The 23,079-nt window shown below is 42.9% G+C and overlaps 2 protein-coding genes across 4 annotated transcripts; both read left to right on the forward strand.

Annotated features, from left to right (window-relative positions):
- The first annotated feature begins 3,915 nt into the window (after nucleotides 1-3,915).
- On the forward strand, nucleotides 3,916-6,908 carry LOC130202024 (actin, alpha cardiac muscle-like). The gene is made up of 9 exons (XM_056427302.1): nucleotides 3,916-3,935; nucleotides 4,838-4,987; nucleotides 5,086-5,214; nucleotides 5,376-5,486; nucleotides 5,579-5,663; nucleotides 5,856-6,017; nucleotides 6,104-6,295; nucleotides 6,389-6,570; nucleotides 6,664-6,908. Exons 2-9 carry the CDS (start codon nucleotides 4,859-4,861, stop codon nucleotides 6,805-6,807), a joined length of 1,134 nt encoding a protein of 377 aa, XP_056283277.1. The 5' UTR covers nucleotides 3,916-3,935; nucleotides 4,838-4,858; the 3' UTR covers nucleotides 6,808-6,908.
- Nucleotides 6,909-16,435: 9,527 nt separating this feature from the next.
- On the forward strand, nucleotides 16,436-23,079 carry arhgap11a (Rho GTPase activating protein 11A). Of its 3 annotated transcripts, none has more exons than XM_056427216.1 (12): nucleotides 16,439-17,132; nucleotides 17,550-17,617; nucleotides 17,721-17,817; nucleotides 17,919-18,175; nucleotides 18,307-18,470; nucleotides 18,556-18,693; nucleotides 18,899-18,973; nucleotides 19,342-19,512; nucleotides 19,610-19,739; nucleotides 20,015-20,123; nucleotides 20,817-20,931; nucleotides 21,050-23,079. In XM_056427216.1, exons 1-12 carry the CDS (start codon nucleotides 17,004-17,006, stop codon nucleotides 22,486-22,488), a joined length of 2,892 nt encoding a protein of 963 aa, XP_056283191.1. In that variant the 5' UTR covers nucleotides 16,439-17,003; the 3' UTR covers nucleotides 22,489-23,079. The 3 variants fall into 3 exon arrangements, with proteins under 3 accessions (XP_056283192.1, XP_056283191.1, XP_056283193.1); XM_056427218.1 differs by having other exon boundaries at nucleotides 17,042-17,132; nucleotides 17,899-18,175; XM_056427217.1 differs by lacking the exon at nucleotides 18,899-18,973 and having other exon boundaries at nucleotides 16,436-17,132.

Raw genomic sequence — 23,079 nt, forward strand, 5'->3', positions numbered from 1 at the left:
ACGCCGTCCCGTCTCCGTGTCATCAGTCCATAACGTCTGAGACGTTACAATATTATTTCTGAGTTGGCATTATAATATAAATCCATTGAATAATATTCAAGAAAAAAGTGAATATATAGTTAATTTATCACCTTGTTATGTCACTTATGATACTTTTGTAGTAGTGCTACTGAAGTTGAGGGTGCTGACTCCATTTAGCTCTGATCTTTTTTTGTTTTGTTTTGTTTTTTCTGTGAAAGTTTTTTTTTCTCCTATTTCTTGGGAGTTTTTCCTGATCCGATGTGAGGTCCTGGAACTAGGATGTCGTATGTGTACAGATCGTAAAGGCCTCTGAGGCAAATTTTTAATTTGTGATGATGGGCTATACAAAATGAACTGAATTGAATTGAATCATTGCAAACTTATTGTTGGTGAAGAAGCAATTATGGTCCAAAAATTTATTTATAACTGAGATTTCTTTTTTGCAGCAGCAAAGGCAGAGATATCCTGACCGTGAGAAGCAAGTAAGAAAAACCACCTACCTGCCTTTTTAAACCCCACGCCTCCAGTTTGTAATACAAGCTCTCTGTTATACATATTGTTTCAATAAAATATAGTTTGAAGCATTTAAAAAACACTCAAAATATATTACATTTCATTACAAGGCTTCAGTATGACTCTGGCTGTTGGTCGGCTTGGTTGTCGGCTTGGTAGAGAAGCCGCATCATGAGCAGTGGTGTATAAAGTACCCAAAAGTCATACTTGAGTAAAAGTAAAGATACTTGACTGGAAAATTACTCAAGTAAAAGTAAAAGTCACCTATGAGAATACTACTTGAGTAAAAGTATAAAAGTATCTGATTTTTTTTGTACTTAAGTATCAAAAGTAATTTTCTGATATTAAATGTACTTAAGTATTGAAAGTAAAAGTAAAAGTAAATGCTGTTAATAAAAAAAACAAAGGGTCAGAATTTTGAGAATTATGAAGTTTATTTGTTTGGGTGCTGTGGCCGCCATGAACAAGGAGTATGAGCTCGGATGAAGTTAGCAATATATGAATACTATGAAATTACTAAAATATAAAAACACGTTTAACACAGAAAAAAGCAGAACCAAAAGTAACAACCAGAATCATCACTTTAAAGTGAACAAATTCTTGTTCATCTTCAAAAGAAGTTGATTTTCAAAATGGACAGATTTCAGTGTCGCTCTTCTGGGGCTGAAGACGAGTCCTGCGATGCTGAAGAGCCGTTCACCTGGTGCAGGTAGAGTGTGTCTAGCTTCACAGGCCCTGATGGTGCAGGTAGAGTGTGTCTAGCTTCACAGACAGCCTGCACACAGTTGGGAAGCATTTCAGCAAGTCAACGTGATCCACATCTCCATCCAGCTGTTTGCTGCTGTCATGCGCTTGAGATGAAGAAGAAGTCCTCTTCATCAGATGAACTGGACCTGGTGGCATCACATAGCTGCAGGGAGGGTTCTTCCATGTGCTGCTTGATGTAGTCCATTCCTGAAATAAAGTGAGAGTATTACAGACATGATAGAATTAATAACACTTCCTAACATGTCATGACCCCAACCTAAAGTTTTGTACAAAATAGTTTGTTTTAATTTGAGGTTTATACATTTAGTTTCATGCACTGTCCGTGCATCCAGAGTTGATTTGTGAATATGTACTTGTATCTCTGTAGTTAAACACAGCAACAGTCCCAAATCAATATCGTCGCCATTACTGGACCGTCACTCTTATAATATTAATACAAATAATTATAATAATGCTGTAATGATTAGCATTATATTATAGCTAAGACGACTCAAATCAACAAATTCTCACAACTGTCAACACTTCTTCAGCTCATTAACTCGCTAGAGATCCGTCTGCTGCACTCACGCTAATTGTCTCATTTAATTGACAATAGCTAGCGAACGTTAGCCTAACATACAACATGTGTAGGACAACCAGACACCTGTCTTCCCCCCTCCTGCCAAAGATATAACTTACTCCAATCCTGAGGACAACACTGCTAGATATCTTAACAGGTTTATGATGACTAAACATTAACGTTGCGGCTCATGGGATTAATCTTAATTTACCTCAATGTGTTTCCTGAGGTTGGTGAGTTGTTGAAGGCCAATATCTCCGTAGCTTTCGGTCGGCATAAGAGGCACTTCATCCGGTAGGAAGAAACTTTCACTCCGACAAAAGAAAAGAGTTCGCCCAAATATGGCCACGGACGTTGATCTTGGTCACCGTGGTTGAACGAGTAGCTTCCATTGCTGCTCCACATGAAATGAGTCGTATCTGTAGCCGCTCGCTCGCTAACATCCTGGGCATCACTGGGTAGAGAAAACACGCGGCAAGGACCACTGATCCCCAACCTGGTGCTCGTGCTGCGTTCAGGTGCGCTGCGGTGTGTTCCACAACAGTCCCCGATGTTTCTCATGATTATTTTTTTCCGTAGTAACGAGTAACGATACTGTTTCAGGGGAAATGTATCGGAGTAAAAGTACAAGTTTTCATTGCAAAATGTAGTGAAGTAAAAGTAAAAGTAAACAGAAATATAAGTAGTAAAATAAAGTACAGATACCCAAAAAAACTACTTAAGTAAAGTAACGAAGTACTTCTACTTCGTTACTATACACCACTGATCATGAGTCACATCCCCTGTATTCATGTATCAATAGAACAGTATCAATCCAATCTGTGAAAGTCTTCTTTGTCATGCAAATACTATGAGATGCTTCAGCTGCATCCACATGTTGAGATAGAGAGGTCTCTGTATCTGGCGGGCCAGACTACAGCAGAGGAATGCTCTCACATACCTCCAGCTTTCATATAAACTCACATAGTAGTCGGCTCTTTTACTGCTGGTTCACTTATTGACTTAAACTGAAGACCTGAATGAATACATGTCATAAATCATTACAAATACACGAATGGTCTCGCCATCTTTGGGAATGATGAGAACCTGTCAAATGTTTGTATCATTCCTGCTTAGTGGATAGCATTACCTCATAAGGTACACTGTACATCAAGCAAAATATATGGAAAAGTGGATAGCACAAATATGGACCTCCTCTTTGCAGACTCACTGCTCGGGAACCTTAGTGGCTGCTCATAAATGACTCTCTTGCTCACCATAACCATACAAGGAGACAGCTGGGCCAATCAGCTGGGAGCACCGACACCACATGCCTCTCAGACGGCCAGATCCCACACAGAGCCCGGCTGGCGTTACCATCAGCTGTTCCCAAGTCGAGGAAGCTCAGCGCACATACCAGCAGCGTGGTTCACAGACATATGCAATGTTTTCATCTCCTTAACAAGACACGCGTGACGCTGCCCTGACTGGGTCATCATAGTGGGCCCTCTGAGAATATTAAAACCTAATAGATACATGACTTATGTGTTTCTGCCTGTTATAGAGTGCCACAGAAATCACAGTATTGTGGACTGGAGGAAATTCAAAGTGTCTTCATTTATGAGGTTATTGGGCTGTAAATAGTTTACACTGAAACACACATGCAAATAGTTTTAAGCCATGGCATTACATATTTCATGAAATTCATGATAAAAATGTTTATCCTAGAAATGCAGATTACTTTTTGTATCTTACTTTTGAGAAAAAGAAAAACAATAACCTTATTGTTGTTCTTTTTTATTAAATAATACAGTAATCACAATTATTTATCACATTAAGTTCCACATTTTTTATTCTCAACCAACACTTCATTAAGACTGTGTTAGTCAGGTGACTTCATTGCAGAGCAGTCCCATCCATGTATGCGAAACACTTTCCTCTGGCTTGTTGATTTTTGCTGGCAGCTCTTATTTGGACTTGTGTGAACCCCTGGCCCCTCCCCTGGTCCCTAGACCCAGTCTGAGTCTTATTTAAGGGGCTCTTCCCACCCTCAGTCTTTGTCCCAGTGGAAGCATCCTCCTACCAGTGCACCTTGGTGAGTACCTTCACAACTTGTTTATCTGATTTACTTTGGACATCTGTGTCATTTGTGTGATTAGTTTCACAAAGTCGATGTGCTGTGCTTTGAGCTGATGAGACTTAAATCAATGAATGGATGATGTAACTTTATGGCTTTCACATGTTATAATGACAAACTGAAAATTAAACTACACTTAAAACTGGAGTTACTGGTTGTGTTAGGTTGACTGGCATGGGATATTGTCATCAACATTATTAGATGATTTGATTTTCTGTGACGAATGTGGAGAAGTTGTCCATATTCACCCATGCTCCAATCAATGAAGCTAAAAGGCTGCTGGGGCACGGAGCCATGTAGTAAAACTAAAGCGTCACAATGTGCAGACAGATGAGTGCTGGTCTGGCTCTCAGACTCAGGCTCTCTCAGATCTGATATAGCAGGAGATGCACGTGTCCCTTGTTTCACCCTGTCGAGCACAGTGTGGGTGCTGAGCTTAAAATAGATCACAGGTTTCTCTGCTATGCCCCTTTTTGGTACTATCCCAGGAACAATCAGGGCAGCGGTGATATGGTATCAGTAGTTGTACAGTCAGGTTGGGACCAATATAGCATCCAAATGCATGTCTAATTAGCGCTCTATAAAGAGCACCCATTGAGGGGTTTTATTTGTGTTTCAAAGTGATAATAACATTAGCAGTTATGAGAGAGTGTTGGCAGGTCTTCAAAGGCACACTGCATCCCAGCTGACACATGAATTAATCACATGAGTCTGGTCTCGTCACATCATCTGCCAATCCAGCGATAAAGTCTTTGTGATTGTTCAACTATAACAGCGATGTAATCTACGACATCTGTTTCTGATTCTCATCCTAAACCTCTTTGTGGTTCTCCCCCCCACCCCCCCCCCTCAAATGTTAGACCACCCTATAAAGTCTAATCATGTGTGACGACGAAGAGACTACCGCCCTTGTGTGTGACAATGGCTCTGGCTTGGTCAAGGCTGGATTTGCCGGAGATGACGCTCCCCGTGCTGTCTTCCCCTCCATTGTTGGAAGGCCCCGCCACCAGGTAAGTTAAAACAAAACAAATCCTAGATAAATTACAGAAGTATAAATAGTAGCAGCTTCTTCCTGTGTCTTATGTTCCTCTTGTGCTTCTTCCCTCAGGGTGTGATGGTGGGTATGGGTCAGAAGGACAGCTACGTAGGTGATGAGGCCCAGAGCAAGAGGGGTATCCTGACCCTGAAGTACCCCATCGAGCATGGCATCATCACCAACTGGGATGATATGGAGAAGGTGTGTGTTGATAGTGACTCATGTACAATATTCATAGCAGCTGATTGTCCGCATCCTTGAGAATTGTCAGCCTGTCCGCCATCGTAAAAAAAGCTTTTAAAAAACTGTGTTAAGTCGTGTTGGTCTAGTCCTGACATCAGCTGTTATCTCTCCTCTGGCAGATCTGGCACCACACCTTTTACAATGAGCTGCGTGTGGCCCCTGAGGAGCACCCCACCCTGCTCACTGAGGCCCCCCTGAACCCCAAAGCCAACAGGGAGAAGATGACCCAGGTACTTTACAGTCACCACTCTACGGTCCGCTTTTACATATTTGTTCTTGGGTCAAGACAAACCTTTTGCATTCTGCTTGCTTTTTCTTGCAGATCATGTTTGAGACCTTCAACGTTCCCGCCATGTACGTGGCCATCCAGGCTGTCCTGTCCCTGTACGCCTCTGGCCGAACCACCGGTCAGTACGGCGCAGATTTTTACCTAATTTAGCCTGTAGTCAGTTCGTCAATGAGCTAAAATAAGAGGAAGTTGTTGCAAGAGAGAAACCGTTGAGTATTTACACTCTGCGGCTGCCTGTCATCTGGATAGTTGCCAGACCATAACAGGCTTGCATAGCTTACTCCCAGTGGTCCTTTTCTGCTTGCCAAAGGTATCGTGATGGACTCTGGTGATGGCGTGACCCATAATGTCCCCATCTATGAGGGTTATGCCCTGCCACACGCCATCATGCGTCTGGATCTGGCCGGCCGTGACCTGACTGACTACCTGATGAAGATCCTGACTGAGCGTGGCTACTCCTTTGTCACAACTGGTAGGCCTATGTCATCATGGTTGATTTCTTTAATGAGAGGTGTGTACAAGTGTGGGTTCTCAATACTCAAACGGTCTGCTCCATAGCTGAGCGTGAGATTGTGCGTGACATCAAGGAGAAGCTGTGCTACGTGGCTCTTGACTTTGAGAATGAGATGGCCACCGCCGCCTCCTCCTCCTCCCTGGAGAAGAGCTACGAGCTGCCCGACGGTCAGGTCATCACCATTGGTAACGAGCGTTTCCGTTGCCCAGAGACACTCTTCCAGCCTTCTTTCATTGGTGAGTAATCGGTTGCATTTCTGGTTGTGGTTGAGAGATCTAATACGCTGTATTTTGTCTGAAAGCTCATCTCTGTTGCTTGTCTTCCACCAGGTATGGAGTCTGCTGGCATCCATGAGACCGCCTACAACAGCATCATGAAATGTGACATTGACATCCGTAAGGACTTGTACGCCAACAACGTGCTGTCTGGTGGTACCACCATGTACCCTGGTATCGCTGACCGTATGCAGAAGGAGATCACAGCTCTGGCCCCAAGCACCATGAAGATTAAGGTGAGAGAACTGCACGTGTGTCACGTCATCGCGTTCAATTACTAAGCCAATGAAGACTCAATCAAACTTAAATGGTGTTTACTCCTTGCTTAGATCATCGCTCCACCTGAGAGGAAGTACTCCGTCTGGATCGGTGGCTCCATCCTGGCTTCCTTGTCCACCTTCCAGCAGATGTGGATCAGCAAGCAGGAGTACGATGAGGCCGGCCCCTCCATTGTCCACAGAAAGTGCTTCTAAACACACAACCAGCCTCCTTCCGACCTGCATTTGTACTTTGTTGTCTCCTGTATATATATACATATGTTCTATTGTAATAAAGATAAGCCCTTGTGAGAGTATCTCCTGTCATGTACTTGCTTGCGACAATACAAATAGACAAAGAATGAGTATAGCATAGTAACACCTGTGAGATCTCTGCATTCACCACGGACAGTCTTATGTGAATCCATCTTTAGTCGCCTACCTTTATGTCCTCACCTGAATCAGCAAAGGTTTGCTGAAGCATGGATGGTGGTGCTGCCCCCTAGTGGTTGAAGTAAGAAGTGAACATTCACTTCTTCAGAAAGAATAAATACTGTCATTGTTATCTTTCTTATCTAAGGTTGTTCTTTATATTTTACGAAAATGAATGAATAATGGAGGAATGCAGAAAGATGAAGTGAAGGGCCTTTGCCAAAAAAAGAGATAATTTAGCAGATTAGGTTACACTACAAGGATTTCTTAAAGAGGAAAGAGGAGCTGTCTTTTAGGTTCAACTTCTCTGGCAATACATTATGAATAATTATAAAATATGACTAAAAATGTATTAGAACATTTTATTTAGCAGTACACTCAAAAATATAACTCATTGGATGCATTCAATTAAATTATGGGTGGGTTTTCCATCCAATAATTATATGCAACTCCAACTCAGATTTAGCATATCAGTGCAATAAAGTTTAATTAAATTAGTCCAACTAATTTTTATCAAATACAGCTCAAATAAAATAAGAATATTTATTATATTAAATTTATTTGCGTTTGTCTAACTCAAAATATAAATTGAAAATTAATATATAATTAATTAATACACCATTTTCAAACGTAAGCCCCCATTAGGATAAATGAGACAAAACACAGTTGAGGTTATTATTGCAAATACTCAAAAAAGTTAAGGCTTCTCTAGTAAAATCTGGGAAACTGTTGGATTCCAGAGTGACATGTCTATGACAAGCACAAGATTTTATCAAAAAAATAATGCCTAAAGAGTAAGAATTGTGGCCGTAGTGACGATATACAAAAATGATTTCCGCTTGATCCTGGCGCAGCTGTCCCCTCGAGCGATGACGTCACATCTCTAGACTTCCCCACACACACACCCATTGAAAACTCCAGGAGGAGCGGAGAAACATATAAACTAAAACGGGGACAGTTAAATCACTATAAGAGCTATCAAAAGAAGCTGAATGATAGCAAACACTTCTGTCAACATTTTAAAGGTGGAATTGTTTCTTTCGCTGAATGTATGCCGATATTGTAAGCTTTTAAAGTTGAACATGTTTAAGCGGATTTGAAGATTTCCACCATCGGATCCCATTCATTATTTATTCCATTAAAAAAATAATCTTTTGAAAATTTGAAAAGATAAAATATATTTGAAAATATACAGTAATAGGTGAAGGCTATGTGAACATTTAAAAAAATAAATGATTGAATTAGCTGAAAGTATGAAGATCTTAGAAGCTTTTCAAGTTGAAGACGTTCTCCATTGTGCTGAAGCATTGCAACTAATTAACAGGAGCATGTCTTTGGGAGGAAGCTGGAGAGGGAACCCACGCTGCCAAGGGGAGAACATGCAAACTCCACATAGAGGGACCGCCACGACCGGGAATTGAACCGTCAGCCCTCTTGCTGCGAGGCGACAGTACTAGCCACTACACCACCACATATAAAAAAGTTAAATAGTAATTAAAAAAATAAAAAGTATTAAAAAGAGGAATGAAAAATTTACAAACATTTTAAAAGTTATTAAAAAAGTTACAAAGTTAAAAAGTAATACAAATGTAATAAAGTATTAAAAACCATTCACACTCATATTCACACCTATGGGCAATTTAGAGATCAATTAACATGAGCATGTCTTTGGACTGTAGGAGGAAGCTGGAGAGGGAACTCACGCTGCCAAGGGGAGAACATGCACACTCCACACAGAAGGAACCCACAGCCCTCTTGCTGTGAGGCGACAGTGCTATAGCCACTACACCACCTTGCAGCCCCACCCATCTAACCTAAAAAAATCTAATAATAGAAAGAATTCCTACATTTTGTATTACACCCATTAAATATAAATATGTTCATTTGTGTAATTGATTTAATTAAATGTATCAAACCATATTTAAATGTGTCACCTCTCAGCAGGGCTTGAATCGTTTTTTGAGTGCTGTAACTGGAAAAATGTAAGTTATTGGATCAATATCACTGTAAAGTAATACAAATTAATAAAGTTATAAAAAATAATTTTAAAAAAAAGTTTAAAAAAGTACAAAAGTAATAAAAAGTACAAAAGTAATGAAAAGGTACAAAAGTACAAAAAGTACAAAAGTAATGAAAAGTACAAAAGTAATAAAAAGTACAAAAGTAATGAAAAAGTACAAAAGTAATAAAAAGTGTAAAAAGTTATAAAAAAATATTACAAAGTTACAAAGTACTAAAAAGTTCTAAAAAAGTTTAAAAGTTATAAAAAATTATTAAAAAATTAAAAAGTACTAAAAAGTTAGAAAAAAGTACTAAAAAGTAGGGCTGTGAAACGATTAAAATGTTTAATCAGGTTAATCACAGGTTTCTGTGGATTAATCATGATTAATCACATATATACATTTACAGGGCTCTCAAGACAGGCAAGAGCTCCGAGAAGAGTTGTTGACGGGGGGGGGGGTGCAAGTGACTTTTTTTCGTCCCGATGTGCGCCGGCATCCGAGCTCTGCGGCGCGCGAGACGGAGATCGGAGTCGTGTTAACGCGACACTAGAGACAAGAATGACATGCTGCTGGTTCGAGACCACCAACAACAGACGGATTGGAAGCTCATTCTGCGCATGCGTTAAATGCGTTTTAAAAAAAACTAGTTAAACCTGTAATTTAATTAACTGAATTAACGCGTTATTTTTCATAACACTACTAAAAAGTTATAAAAAAGTTTAAAAGTTATAAAAAATTATACAAAAGTAATGAAAAAGTACAAAAGTAATAAAAAGTACAAAAGTAATTAAAAAGTACAAAAAAGTACAAAAGTAATGAAAAAGTACAAAAGTAATAAAAAGTACAAAAGTAATGAAAATGTAATAAAAAGTCATTAAAAAGTTTAAAACATTTAAAAAGTACTAAAAAGTCATAAAAAATGTAAAGTTATAAAAAATTATTACAAAGTTAAAAAGTACAAAAAAGTTCTTAAAAAGTTTAAAAGTTATAAAAAATTATTAAAAAGTTAAAAAGTTATTAAAAAGTTTAAAAGTTATTACAAATTATTAAAAATTTAAAAAGTAATAAAAGTACTACAAAATGTAAAAGAATTAAAAAGTTTTAATAATTTAAAAAGTACTAAAAAGTCATAGAAAGTTAAAAAGTTATAAACAATTTAAAAAGAACATACAAAGAATGGAACTAAGTTATACAGTAGCGAGGTTCATTCTTAACTAATATTAAAAACAAATACAGCTACTAACCAAGTAATTTTGTAATGGTTACAAGTAGTGTTGTTACGGAATGTGCCGACGCTTCGAAGCGTGTGTCGAGTAATGGAGGGGGCGTTTCCTCGAAGCGCGTATCGAGGCTTGCTTCATTTAGGGGAGGAGCCAAAAATGATGACGTCCGAAGCCTCGCTGCCCGGCTGTACCACGTGACTGCTTCGGGAAGTGGTTCAGATATTGCCGGGAGGTTTGACAGCAATATAAACCCCTCAGGCTCCATTCAACATGTGGGTTGTTGGTTGAGAGTTTGGAGAGTTTAGAGAGAGATATAGTTTGGAGAGTGAGGAGAGTGAGGAAAGAAGGATAGGTGATAAGATGGAACTGTTGAGAAACTGTTATTTCTGAATAAAAATTAATAAAATGTCCCTTGTCCTGTACATCACTGTCCAAGTTACACAAGCATATTCAGTCCCCTCTTCCTAGTCACACACACACACGTTCACTGTCCTCTGCCTGCTTAAGCCCATGCCATTTTCCTAAAGTGACATAATAACATTATTACACAACCTGCCATATCATATGATACTACCATTTTGGGAACATTTACACACAGAATACTTTTTTATTTTTTTATTATGCAGATATGTGATAATTTATGTACAGAAATGATTTGGTCATACATTTTTGTAAATCAGTCATTCCCAATAGCCATAACAGACACACACACATTCAATGCATCACATTATGTGGTTCAGATACAGCTGCCTGTGATTATGCACTTGGCCAGGAGGTGGTTTCGTGAGCACATGAAGCTTCGAGAAATGAACCCTTTCTCGAACCAATTGGCTGAAGTGGTTCGATGCCTCATGAGGCTTCATCTCACCATCACTAGTTACAAGTACTGGAACCCAAAAGCACGACAAACACAGGAATGCAGGAGGCAGTTTACTCAATGTTTCAGGGAGGGTCAAAACCAGGTGGTCAGTCAAACAGGGCAACAAATCCAAAAAGGGGCAGGCAAAAATCTCAAGTCGGGTTCACAGGCAAACAGGGTCTTAACAGGCAGATCAGAACTAGTACTAGGAATTCGCTGGAAAGTTTGGCAGTGACAACAATCTGGCAGAGGACAAGTGGAAGTGAGGGAGCTAAATAGTGAGGGACTAATTAGGGGATGGGCTGCAGGTGAGAAGGGCGTGAGGACCAGGTGATGGGAATGAGGGACAATCAGGTGAGGATGACAGGATCTGGAATGACAGGAGAGTTAATTAGTTGGAATGCTTCAGCAGTCCAACTCTTGTTCTTGTAATCTTTATTAGTTTGAAACTACATGTTATAATATACCTTTGCTAGAAAAATTATGTTTTAGTTACATGAAAAGCCATTAAACTATCAAATTGAAAGTGCACATTATTCAACAGAAAATATGTTAAACTTCTGGAAAATATTTTCTGTTGAATAATGTGCACGTTCAATTTGATAATTGAGAGCTGATGACCTCACTGTGTGACATCAAAGATGCGGGTTTGATCCCATCAAACTGCTCATTTCAAAGAGAGCTGACGTCGTTAGTGACATCACACTACTCAAAGTTTGTAAATAGACCCAAATCATCAGGTTCACAGATGGCTTTGATTTATTTGTAAACTCACGCGAGTAAAGGTCAGTTCTGTCTTTGACAGGGTTCCTATGCTGACCAATGAATATCAACATGTGTATGAACTCGTGCAGCTGACCTTTTTTTTCTAGTCGCCACACCACATCCACGTTGTTTGATGAAAGCATGCGGGTCTCTGGATGTCAGTGAGCTTTCCTTCATGTCTGTGTGTCAGTGGGCTTTCCTTCATGTCTGTGTGTCAGTGGGCTTTCCTTCATGTCTGTATGTCAGTGGTCTTTCCTTCATGTCTGTGTGTCAGCGGGCTTTCCTTCATGTCTGTGTGTCAGTGGGCTTTCCTTCATCAGAAATCAGAATCAGAATCAGAAACAGGTTTATTGCCAAAGAATGTTCATATTAAAAAAACACAAACAAACGAGGAACTTTTTTTGGCGGAAGGTGCAAGAATCGCACCAAGACACCGGCGCCGTCATGGCGCCATCTAGAAAGGGTGGATGAAAGATGACAGCATAACATGAGGGAAGAGAGGCGAGAAGAAAAAGCCACCCCGACTATGCCTAGAGGTACAGTGTGAGCAGGAGAAACAAAACCCATTGCACATAAGCACATACATCTTAGACATGACTTGCAACGAGTAGGAAGGGGAGGAGGTAATCCAAAGATTGGGCGATAGCCCGTCATTGGGGCAGAAGGTAACCAGCATCGCCATGCCGCCAGCCCGGTCCATCGCCGGCACGGCGCGGACGCAGACCCGTCCTGTCCCCTGGGGCAAAGCAGGCGGCGTGGGATGGGGGTAGTGAGTGCATTTCAGTTTGTTAAGTTCGTGTGTGAATGGCCCGGTGTATCGTCCTCCCCCAGTCCACAACAGACAAAGTTCTCAGGCCACAAGATGGTCGTTGCCATGGAGATGGCCTTGATGACGCCTGGGGAGAAAACAACCACAGGTGTCTGTGGATAGGGGGAACTGAATGGGAATGAGAGAGTCTCGCTTCAGTGCTCTTCGGGAGAGTTGTTATTCCAGTTACGGCCTCGGGCCCGTCCTGCTAGAGCGAGCCGGCAGTAGATAAGATTGGGATTGTTTGGTCTTCCAGTAGCTGCAATTCAGTTTTGCGCACCCACTATTCTTCCACGTTCCTCCCGTTTGCCAATAGGATTTCAAATCGATCCACTTTCATTTGCAGAGCCGTCAGCTTCTCCACGATGTTGTCATTCTGACGGTTTAATGCCAAAGTCTGAGTGCCAACAACTCTGCCCAACGCGTCAATCATGTCGGGCAGCCTTAGGGGGCCTTTTAACGGCTGTCACCGTTTCCTTAATTTTCCGATAAACCAGGGCAGCGCCAAATCCAAACAGCAGAAATCCTGTAATCAAAGTTCCGAATAGGTAGATGTCTTCTACGTCCTCCACGGAGAGTGGTGCTAGGCACAAGACCCGCCACTTCGCCGCGTCCATCGTGTATCCAGCAACATTCGTCCCGCAGGACAGGCAGGTTCCCGAACCCGAGCTTCGTCGAGAAGATGGTGTCAATTGCGTTTAAGGACCAGTTGATTACGTCCATGGTTTTTAGTTCGAAGAGCGATGCGGAGAGAGTCTCACAAGTATAGAGACAGACAAGACATGACGAGAGAGCCAAGCAGGGAGGGGAAGGTCATGGGGAGGAGAGGGGGAGAAAAGTGCGACCGCCTCCGTCGAGAGCCAAATCCATGTCTGTGTGTCAGTGGGCTTTCCTTCATGTCTGTATGTCAGTGGTCTTTCCTTCATGTCTGTGTGTCAGCGGGCTTTCCTTCATGTCTGTGTGTCAGTGAGCTTTCCTTCATGTCTGTGTGTCAGTGGGCTTTCCTTCATGTCTGTATGTCAGTGAGCTTTCCTTCATGTCTGTGTGTCAGTGGGCTTTCCTTCATGTCTGTATGTCAGTGGGCTTTCCTTCATGTCTGTATGTCAGTGGTCTTTCCTTCATGTCTGTGTGTCAGCGGGCTTTCCTTCATGTCTGTGTGTCAGTGAGCTTTCCTTCATGTCTGTGTGTCAGTGGGCTTTCCTTCATGTCTGTGTGTCAGTGGGCTTTCCTTCATGTCTGCAATGTTGAGAAAGTACTTTTCACTTCTGGCATCTTTTTTTTTATTTTATCGAAGCCGGTCGGCACTTGACGTCACTCAGTGTGAGCGCTGCCCGTGGCAGCCCCGCCCCCTCGTACTCAATGCGTGCAGACAGTTTGACGTGAGCGGAGCTAAACCGTATTGTTTTCATCGCACGGATAACTTGTTATTCTCGATACACCGTGCAGCGTGACAGCAGTAGATGTAGCGGACTGACATTCAAGCTAACCCGAACCACCCGAACGTTGTCGACATCTTCACGCTGATTGGCCAAGACTCGACACGTCCCATCAAAGATGTTTTATTGCGAAGAGCACCACTTCACATTTTCTCCGCGTCTCACTGCAATTTCAACGCCAGCGGGCCAGTTGACCCCGCCCCACCTACCCCAAAACAAACTCTTCGGATCTACACGATTCACGTGGATGACCTATTTTGATTTAAAAACAGCGTATTTCGCCGAAAGGTGACACGTTTGCAGGTATGCATTCTTAAATGAGTCTCCTCTGGATCAATAATACTGTTATTGGCAGTGGCGTGCCGTGGGCCTGGGTCCTGGGCCTTCAGTGAGGTCCTAGTCCACACAGAAGGAACCCACAGCCCTCTTGCTGTGAGGCGACAGTGCTAGCCACTACACCACCGTGCAGCCCCACCCATCTAACCTAAAAAAAATCTAATAATAGAAAGAATTCCGACATTTTGTGTTACACCCAATACATATAAATATGTTCATTTGTGTAATTGATTTAATTAAATGTTTCAACCCATATTTAAATGTGTTACTCGATTACTATTGATCAAAACAGAACGAGGGTTCGGCTGTAGCCTACTTGAAACATACTATTGAAAACATATTCGCTGACGTGATGAACACAGTTTTTTGTTTTTTTCCATCGCAGACTTTTTTTTGCCTTAGGCGTTCGGGAAACGGCTTAGGCGCGCGCCCAAATTTTCTCTATGCAGGAAAAACCCTGAGTGCTGTAACTGGAAAAATGTAACAGTTATTGGATCAATATCACTGTAAAGTAATACAAATTAATAAAGTTATAAAAAATAATAAAAGAAAAAAAATTAAAACGTAATTAAAAGTAAAAAAGTAATACAAAAGTAAAAAAGTCATGAAAAAGTAAAAAAGTAATAAAAAGTGCAAAAGTAATGAAAAAGTAGGAAAGTAATAAAAAGTACCAAAGTAATGAAAAAGTACCAAAGTAATAAAAAGTAAAAAAGTAATTAAAAAGTAAAAAAGTAATTAAAAAGTCATTAAAAATGTAGTTATAAAAAAGTACTAAAAAGTTATTAACAAATTTAAAAGTTATTAAAAAGTTAAAAAGTACTAAAAAGTTATACAAAAGTTTAAAAGTTATAAAGTAATTACAAAGTTTTAAAAAGTAAAAAAAAAATGTAAAAAGTTATAAACAATTTAAAAAGTAATGAAGTCATACAAAGAAGGAAACTAAGTTATACAGTAGCAACATTCATTCTTAACTAATATGAAAAACAAATACAGCTACTCACCAAGTAATTTAGTTGGTATGAGTCTGCATTAATCTTTAGTAAGTAATCTATAAGGATAGACGAGATCTAAACACTGAGTGGATTTTCTACAAAAGCATTTGTTAAACCCTGTCAAAAAAACATGATCAAATCACCAAAATAGTAGAATCAATAGAGAGGAAAGATTCAGCCGAACACGCCGATATGTTTGTTTGTGGGTTAAATGTGACCTGAGAAACTCTGAAGCTGGTTCTCCTCTGATATCTCTCCATTTAAAGACACGCGCGCACAGGGCCACACACACGCGCACAAACGTTTGTCTGTAGCTGAATTTGCTGAAAATATGAAGATACTGTAAGCTTTTTAAATTTCAAGATTTTCTCCATAGAATCTGATGAATTAAAAATAACATTAAAGTATTTAAAGATAAAAAAATGTGAAACATTTTAAATATGAAAAGTCATTCCCTTCTATTCCTGAAGAAGCTGAATTGTTTAATATTTGAATGGTTTAAATAGATGAATATATGAAGGACTAGAAGAGGGACGAAAAAGGTACGGAAGAAATCGAATAATAAAAAGTTGATGTAAAGAAGACAAGAACAAGAGTTGGACTGCTGAAGCATTCCAACTAAATAAAGCTTACAAGAACAAGAGTTGGACTGCTGAAGCATTCCAACTAATAAAAGGTTTTAAAAAGTAATACTACCAAGTGTCATTTCTGACACACACAAAAGAGATTCATTTCACTGAGTGCATCATGATTCATGATTTCCAGGTGCTGATTTTCTGATGCTGTTGGACATTGGTTACTGTTCTGTAGGTTTCATCTTCACCATTGTCGTGTATTGTTCTCTTTAAGCCATCAGCAGGGACATCTCAGAACTACAGCTTGACCAAGACAAACTCTTCCTCCATTCTCGGCCTGTTCTTTCTGCTGTCATCACCGGGGCTTTTGCTCTCTTTAGCCACGAAACTCTGCTCTAGCCGAAAAGAAAGAGCTCCGCCCGACGACGCTGCCCTGGGTCGTAAAACACACGCACCAGAGAATGTTTTTCGAACCGTTAGCAGCCAATCACAGCGCAGAGCGGAGGGAGCGCCGCCGTTTGAATGCTGTGCGGAAACAGTCAGACAGCCAACCGATCAGACGACAATGCAGCTAACGAAATACACCGACGTGTTTCGCACCGAGGGCCGTTTGAGTGGCGCTAAACGTAACATGTTCTAGTCGCGTGACGCAAATGAGCTTTCTTTATTTGTTTTCGTATGTGGTTTGTTTATGTGACGTGCTAACGTCAGCGAGCTAACTAGCTAGCTGCGTTGCAACTAAAGCACTGAGCCACGAAATAGGTGCGACTGAACGTCGGCATCGCGCTCTGAGATTCGGGGTTACAGTCGGTAAATAATTACTGGGCTCGAGCAGCGCGAGGATGACATAGCTGTTTGGAGAAAGTGGTAACGTTAGAAAGACTCGGTGAAGACAGCTGATGCTACAGCGGATGTCTGGTCCTGTCAGAAGCGCGTGAACGAGGTGTTGCGTGGTTCCTTTTAAGAGCAGGAGATCGTGTGTCATGAAGGTCATGGAGAGGAATGTGATGCGTCTGGTGGCCGTGCAGCACCTCCGCGCAGCGTACGGGATCAAGACGAAGAACTGGAACAAAAACAAGGCGGCCAGCTGCAAGTCCACAGCGAGCCACTCGGTAAGGTTAACGGAGAAGCTGTTGTGCCAATTTAACTTGCATACGTGTACATAAGGCAGGTTACATTACATCTGGAGGACGTACCATTCTTCACGTTAATAACAAAGAAGGCCCTGTTCCTTGGGTACTTTGTGATCGGCTCACAGGAGTCACACGGATTGTTTCAAGAGACTTTGCCACGGAACTTCTGCATTTGCAGGCAATGCCCGAGAATGTGATCACACAAAACAAATGGCTGAAACTGGAGCTTGAAAAAAGCAAAACCCCAGTGTGTCCAAGATTGTGACATAAGTGACAGGATTAGCAGATTGGTTTATCAGCTGATTAGGCTTTCCCCTCATATTGTTTAGCCTTCCTATTTACAACTAACATGGCTGAGTAATGAGTAATGTTTTATTTATTTGATTGTTCCCACAGACAAAGGTTTTCGGGGTATCCCTGGAGAGCTTACCATATTATAACATGGGATGTGGAAGCGTGCCGAGGCAAGTGGATTTGCATATTTACGTTAGCTTGAGCCTATAGCTGGCAAGTGATTTCTTGTTCAGGCGTGTACATTTGTAACTATGCCTCTAACTGCCTTCTTAGCTTCCTGGTCGACGCATGTATGATGCTGCTGGCGCACGTCGACACAGAGGGCCTGTTCAGAAAATCCGGCTCTGTCATTCGCCTGAAAGCACTCAGAGTGAGTGATTGCTGAAGTCGACCTTGCGTTCACGGAGCGACCGTGACCCTGAGAGAGTCCAAGGGTCATGGTTTTTTTCAGAGTGTGTTTTGTCTGTCCAGGCGAAACTGGATGCGGGTGAGGAATGCCTGTCCACCGCACTTCCCTGCGATGTGGCCGGTCTGGTGAAGCAGTTCTTCAGGGAGCTACCGGAGCCTGTGCTGCCCACCGAGCTGCAGGAGGCCTTCCTCAAGGCCCAGCAGCTCCCCGCTGAGGAGGACGGGGCCTCTGCCACCATGCTGCTGACCTGTGTGCTGCCCGACAGGAACCTCAGCGTCCTGCGTCACTTTTTTGACTTCCTCCAAATTGTCTCTAAGAGGTGCCAGACATATTCTTTAATTGCTCCGCTTTTACAGCGAACATCTTTCTTTGCATTTACATATTTGTATCGTTTTTTTTAAATGTACATTACTGCTTTTCTTCATTTACGTTTACTTTGCCTAATCGCAGGTGTGCCGAGAATAAGATGGACAGCAGTAACCTGTCTGTAATCCTGGCTCCCAACATCCTTCATGCTGGAGACGGGACAGAGAAGATGAACGCCAACACTGAGAAGCGCCTGAAGCTTCAGGCAGCCATATTGCACTGCTTCATAGAGAACGCCCACACCTTTGGTAGGACTTGATGCAGCTCAACCTGCAGCTCATCTTTGTGTCACTCCAAAGCTTTGTCAGCACTAAATATGTTGCTGTTTCACAGGTGTCTTACCACAGTTCCTTCTCGAGAAAGTTCCAGCCATGATGGGCTGTGAAGCGAGGGTTCTGTCCCCTGCTGATGGCCTTCAGGAGCTGGATTTAAACTCGGGGATGAAGAAGAGACAAAGACGCAGCTTCGGAGGTGAGACTATATTCACATTTTAGATTAGCAGATAGATTATAATTGCACTCGTGCAACCAACCTGGAAATATCCAGAGACATTAAACAAACCTATTTAAAGGTAATGGAACACTTTATATCAGTAACTGTACTCCAATCATTTCACTTTGAAGCAGGTGCAGTCAGTAAATTCTGTTTATACGGTTGGCTTTGTCTCACATTTCAGATATGGTCAATGGTGCGCTGAATAAGATAACAAATAATAGAACACCCACAAATGCCACCAAGTCAGACAGTCTTGGTAGGTACTGAGGTCAGACAAAATGATGTTGCCTATCATTTAGCATGATGCTACTGGAGTGATCTGCTATGCACATGCAACAATAAGCTCTATGCAAACTGATTTCAAATTTGCCTTGATAATAAACAATAAGTCAAGTGAATGAATGGAAATCATGCTTTGCTTCAGATGATCTTGGTTGGCTTTGGTTTTCTTTGCCCGACTGCCGGTCATTTGCATGCATCCTCCACACATTTCAGTCAAGACCTGCTTGGCTCCGAGTCATCTTTTGGAATGTTTTCAAATATAACTAAAACAAATCGCTGTAATATACGAATGCAATACATTTGAAGACTTTAACTTTTTTGGTGCTTTTTCTTTCATGCCAGTCTTTTCCTCTGCAACTCCGGTTATTGCAACTCCAACCTCAAAACGGAAACTTCCCTTGGAATCTGGTCACTCTTTTGGATTCTCAAACAAACGCAGATCTGTCAAAAAGACCCTCGGGATAGACTTACTCCCCAATACTCTGTTTAGCGGGACCTCCACTCCTGGATCAGGTATTGATCGATCTTTGATCACAAAGACGTCAATTATTCTGCTATTTCTAAAGCTTAAACGTTCCTCCCCCCCCCTTGATTTTTTTCTTCTATCTAGCTTACAGTGCTTCGGGGGTCTTGGACTCTTCCCAAACTACCGTGTCGTCAGCAGGGAAGTCTAGAAAGCAGTCGGCTGTCTCTGCGAGGAGGAAGAGCCAACGTCTTAGCAGCAGACATGCTGTCAACAGGTACGCTCCAGTCTGCCCTCTGAACGCACCGTGAGGTTTTTCTCTGAGGGATGACGGAAGTTGCCTCTATGTAGAAATTATGCTCGCAGTACGGAGCAGTCCAGAGATTCACTGTTGAAGTACTCGATAAGAAGAAGAAAACACAGCCGCACAGTTGCGTTTCCTCTTGCCTCGCATTTGTCTTTAAAAGATGAATTCAAGGAGAGATGAGAGTTGTTAAAACATTAACCCAAGTTCTACTGATAATGGTTCGAATGCTTTTCGCTCTCCTTCAGGGTGGAATCTGGAAGGGCAGGATGCTTTTCTCCAAAAGTCGACAAAAAAGAAGGACCACGCAAATCCCTGCGCTTGCGATTCAGCCTGGGGAGGAGCAGCAAGGAGGCTGTAAGTGTGGGTCCCCAACAGACCCCATACGCCACCTACCGGGTTCACCGGTAGACTGGGGGGGGGGGGGGTGATCCGTGTCATTCAGGCATGCAATTAACTGTATTAAATGAGGTGGCATTTGCACATGGGGTGTTTTTAATGGGGTAATCTGTTGCCTGTGCACATTAGCACTTTTCTTATTGTGTAACATCCTATGTTTACTTTCGGGGGCCAGAGCATTTGAACTAGTAATGAATGGTTTAAAACAAATATGGAACATTCTGTAACATTGCGTAACAGTTTTCATACTTGTATGGTACAAAGCCATAGCTTATGTCCTGTGATTTACTGTCAAGCACTTGGGTGAAATAATGTAATTATATACTTTAAGAGTATATATCTATATATATATCAAAATGGTATACGGTAGCCCGTATTGGCTGGTGAAGGTTTATGGTGCGTAGCTTTCTAATGTTCTCTCGCTATGTGTATTTCTGACTTAATAAAAAGTTGATGACCAACAAATCCAATATCTTGTTTCTTCTGAGTGACTTCACTCTTCCTCTGAAGAACTAACGACAACAATCATTGAATTCATATATTAATGGTACATTTTGGGTGACACCTGTGGGGACCTTTTTTAACCAAATAATACACTCGAGCTTCCTCCCTGAAGTTTCTTTCATCTTTTGTTTCATGCTGGTGATAAAGGGGTCTGAGTCCATTGGCTGGCGTCTTGCCACTCAGGAGAGCACCACCAGTTTTCGTTTCACCAAAGACACCGCGTTCAGTCCATCGCTTCTGCCTCGAAAAGCCGAACCCAAAAGTGAGTACCGGATGGGAACGCAATCCCGTGTTCTAGTGTGATGCTCCATCTGTAGTCTTGAGTTGTGCGGCCCCGCCTCCCCTCCCCACACACACTAATACCCTTTGTTGTTTTACAGGTGCCAAGTACATCAGCAAGTCTGAGGACAATTTGCTGACCCCCCATTGTGACCCAGGTGTCCACCGGACCCTGTGGAGCGGGGAGACTCCTTCAGGAGACCGGGCTTTCGGCCAAACCTCTTTCACAGACACCCCCGTGAACATGGGCTCAAAGAGCAACTCCGTGTCTGAGCCAGCCATCGCGGTGTTGAAGCCCACAGCGGCGGGCAGCTTTCCCAAGAAGCTGTGTTGCGCTTCCAGTGCCGAGAGCCTGGCGAGCGGCGCCGCTGAGGTCCAGAGCCAAACCGGTCCCACCCATCTGGAAATGACGACGGCCTTCACGCAGTCGGCCACTGGCCCCCAGACTGTCATTCAGGATCCCTGCAGCTCGAACCCACCTGACAGCGTCCTCCTCCTCCTCCCTCCGGGGACTCCCACAGTCCGAGTTCTGTCCGAGGACGCGGAGGCCTCCAGCTTCTCCACCCGGCAGAGCCGTCCGGGTAAAGAACAGAACCGTACCTTTGGCCAGTTTGAGATTGCCTCTCTATCACCGTTGCACATCGACAGTGTCGTTTTCGAGCCAGGTGTATACTTCACCGACGGACCACCTCTCTGCGCCGCTCGCATCGACGACGGCTCCGTGGGAGGAGCCTGTGAAGCGGAGGCGGAGCAGGCGAACTGCAGCCGGTTGATCGACGCTCTGGACATCCAAAGTCCGGCTCGCTTCAAACTGGGCGTCTCCCGTGGGCCGCAGTCCACTCCGTACAAGGCGGGCCTCGACCTCGGGGAGGAGTTCGGCTCGCCGCCGCAGATCGGTACCGCCGTCTGTGCGCCACACGACGAAGATGAATCTTCCCCGGAGAGTGGCGCCAGAGTCCAGGACCAACGCCCCCTCTCCCCGCGCAGCCTGGAGAGCGAGAAGCGCCGGGTGGCGGACCACATTCATCACTTCAACGAGCTCACCCTCCGTTCTCCCCGGGGCGCCGTGGCCAAACTCGGCCGATCGCCGCTCAAGTTCCAGCGCACCCCCGTGCGTCAGACCGTCCGCAGGATGAACTCCCTCCTGGGAGAGAGCAGGAGGCCGTCCCGGAATGCAGAGCTCGCCGTCGGCCAGAGCGGCCCGGTGGTGAAGGCCGTGAGCCTGGAGAGCGGCCTCTCGCCTCGCCCGCAGCTGCGGCGGCGGCCTTCCCAGAGTGAGGCCCGGCCGGGGCGGTCCGACGGCATTCGGCCCATCAAGAAACCCCCTCCCGTCCCACCCAGAAAGCCAAGCACCTTGGCCCGCAGACCCACGGTCGCGGCTCTGGCCGACATGACCAACACGGTGCAACCAAAGACCAGAGTGGCCGGTTGCGCTCAGAAGCCGGTCGGAGAGAAGGACATGAACCATTACAGAGGCTCCCCTCGAAACCCCATCAGTCAGGTGCAGCTGCTGTCGGCCACCAAGCCTGTGGATTTATAGTTTCAAGTCTTTTTTTCCTTTTATAATTCTTCCCACTATGCAGGTCTCTGTCTAGTTTGGACGACATGACATTAAACCGTCCCTCTTTTACATATTATCCATAATTTCAGGGCTTTTAATTTATTTTGAGCTGTGCCAGGTGCTGTGTGATTCTAATGGGATATTTGAATGTGCCTTCAGTTTGTTTTACTCCAGTCAAACAAGTCTAGGAGTTAAGCATCCACACAGGTCAACCTACGGGATTATGTTGGGACTATAGGGTGCCGACAGATTATGTGACATGGAATGACTGGATAGTTTAGAAATCTGGTGCTTTTATTTATGTATTATGTGTATATATGTAATCCTTAGTTAGGTGTCTTTTTAAAAAAAAAGAGTGTTTACCGAAATTGAAGCTTTTTAAAATTACACAATATTTTCTTACTGGCTCATGTAGGGATAAAAGAAGAGAAAATGCACCTTTTTGTTGGATTTGAGAGAGAAAAGCAGTATTGATGACCTTGTCTGTCCATTCATTCAAAAGCAGCCTCCAGTATTGATGCTTTGCCTTGTGAACTGCTTCAGACAAATAAACTCAAACATCTTATTCTC

Source organism: Pseudoliparis swirei, chromosome 11, assembly GCF_029220125.1.
Source record: "Pseudoliparis swirei isolate HS2019 ecotype Mariana Trench chromosome 11, NWPU_hadal_v1, whole genome shotgun sequence".
In the NCBI taxonomy this organism is placed as follows: Eukaryota; Metazoa; Chordata; class Actinopteri; order Perciformes; family Liparidae; genus Pseudoliparis; species Pseudoliparis swirei.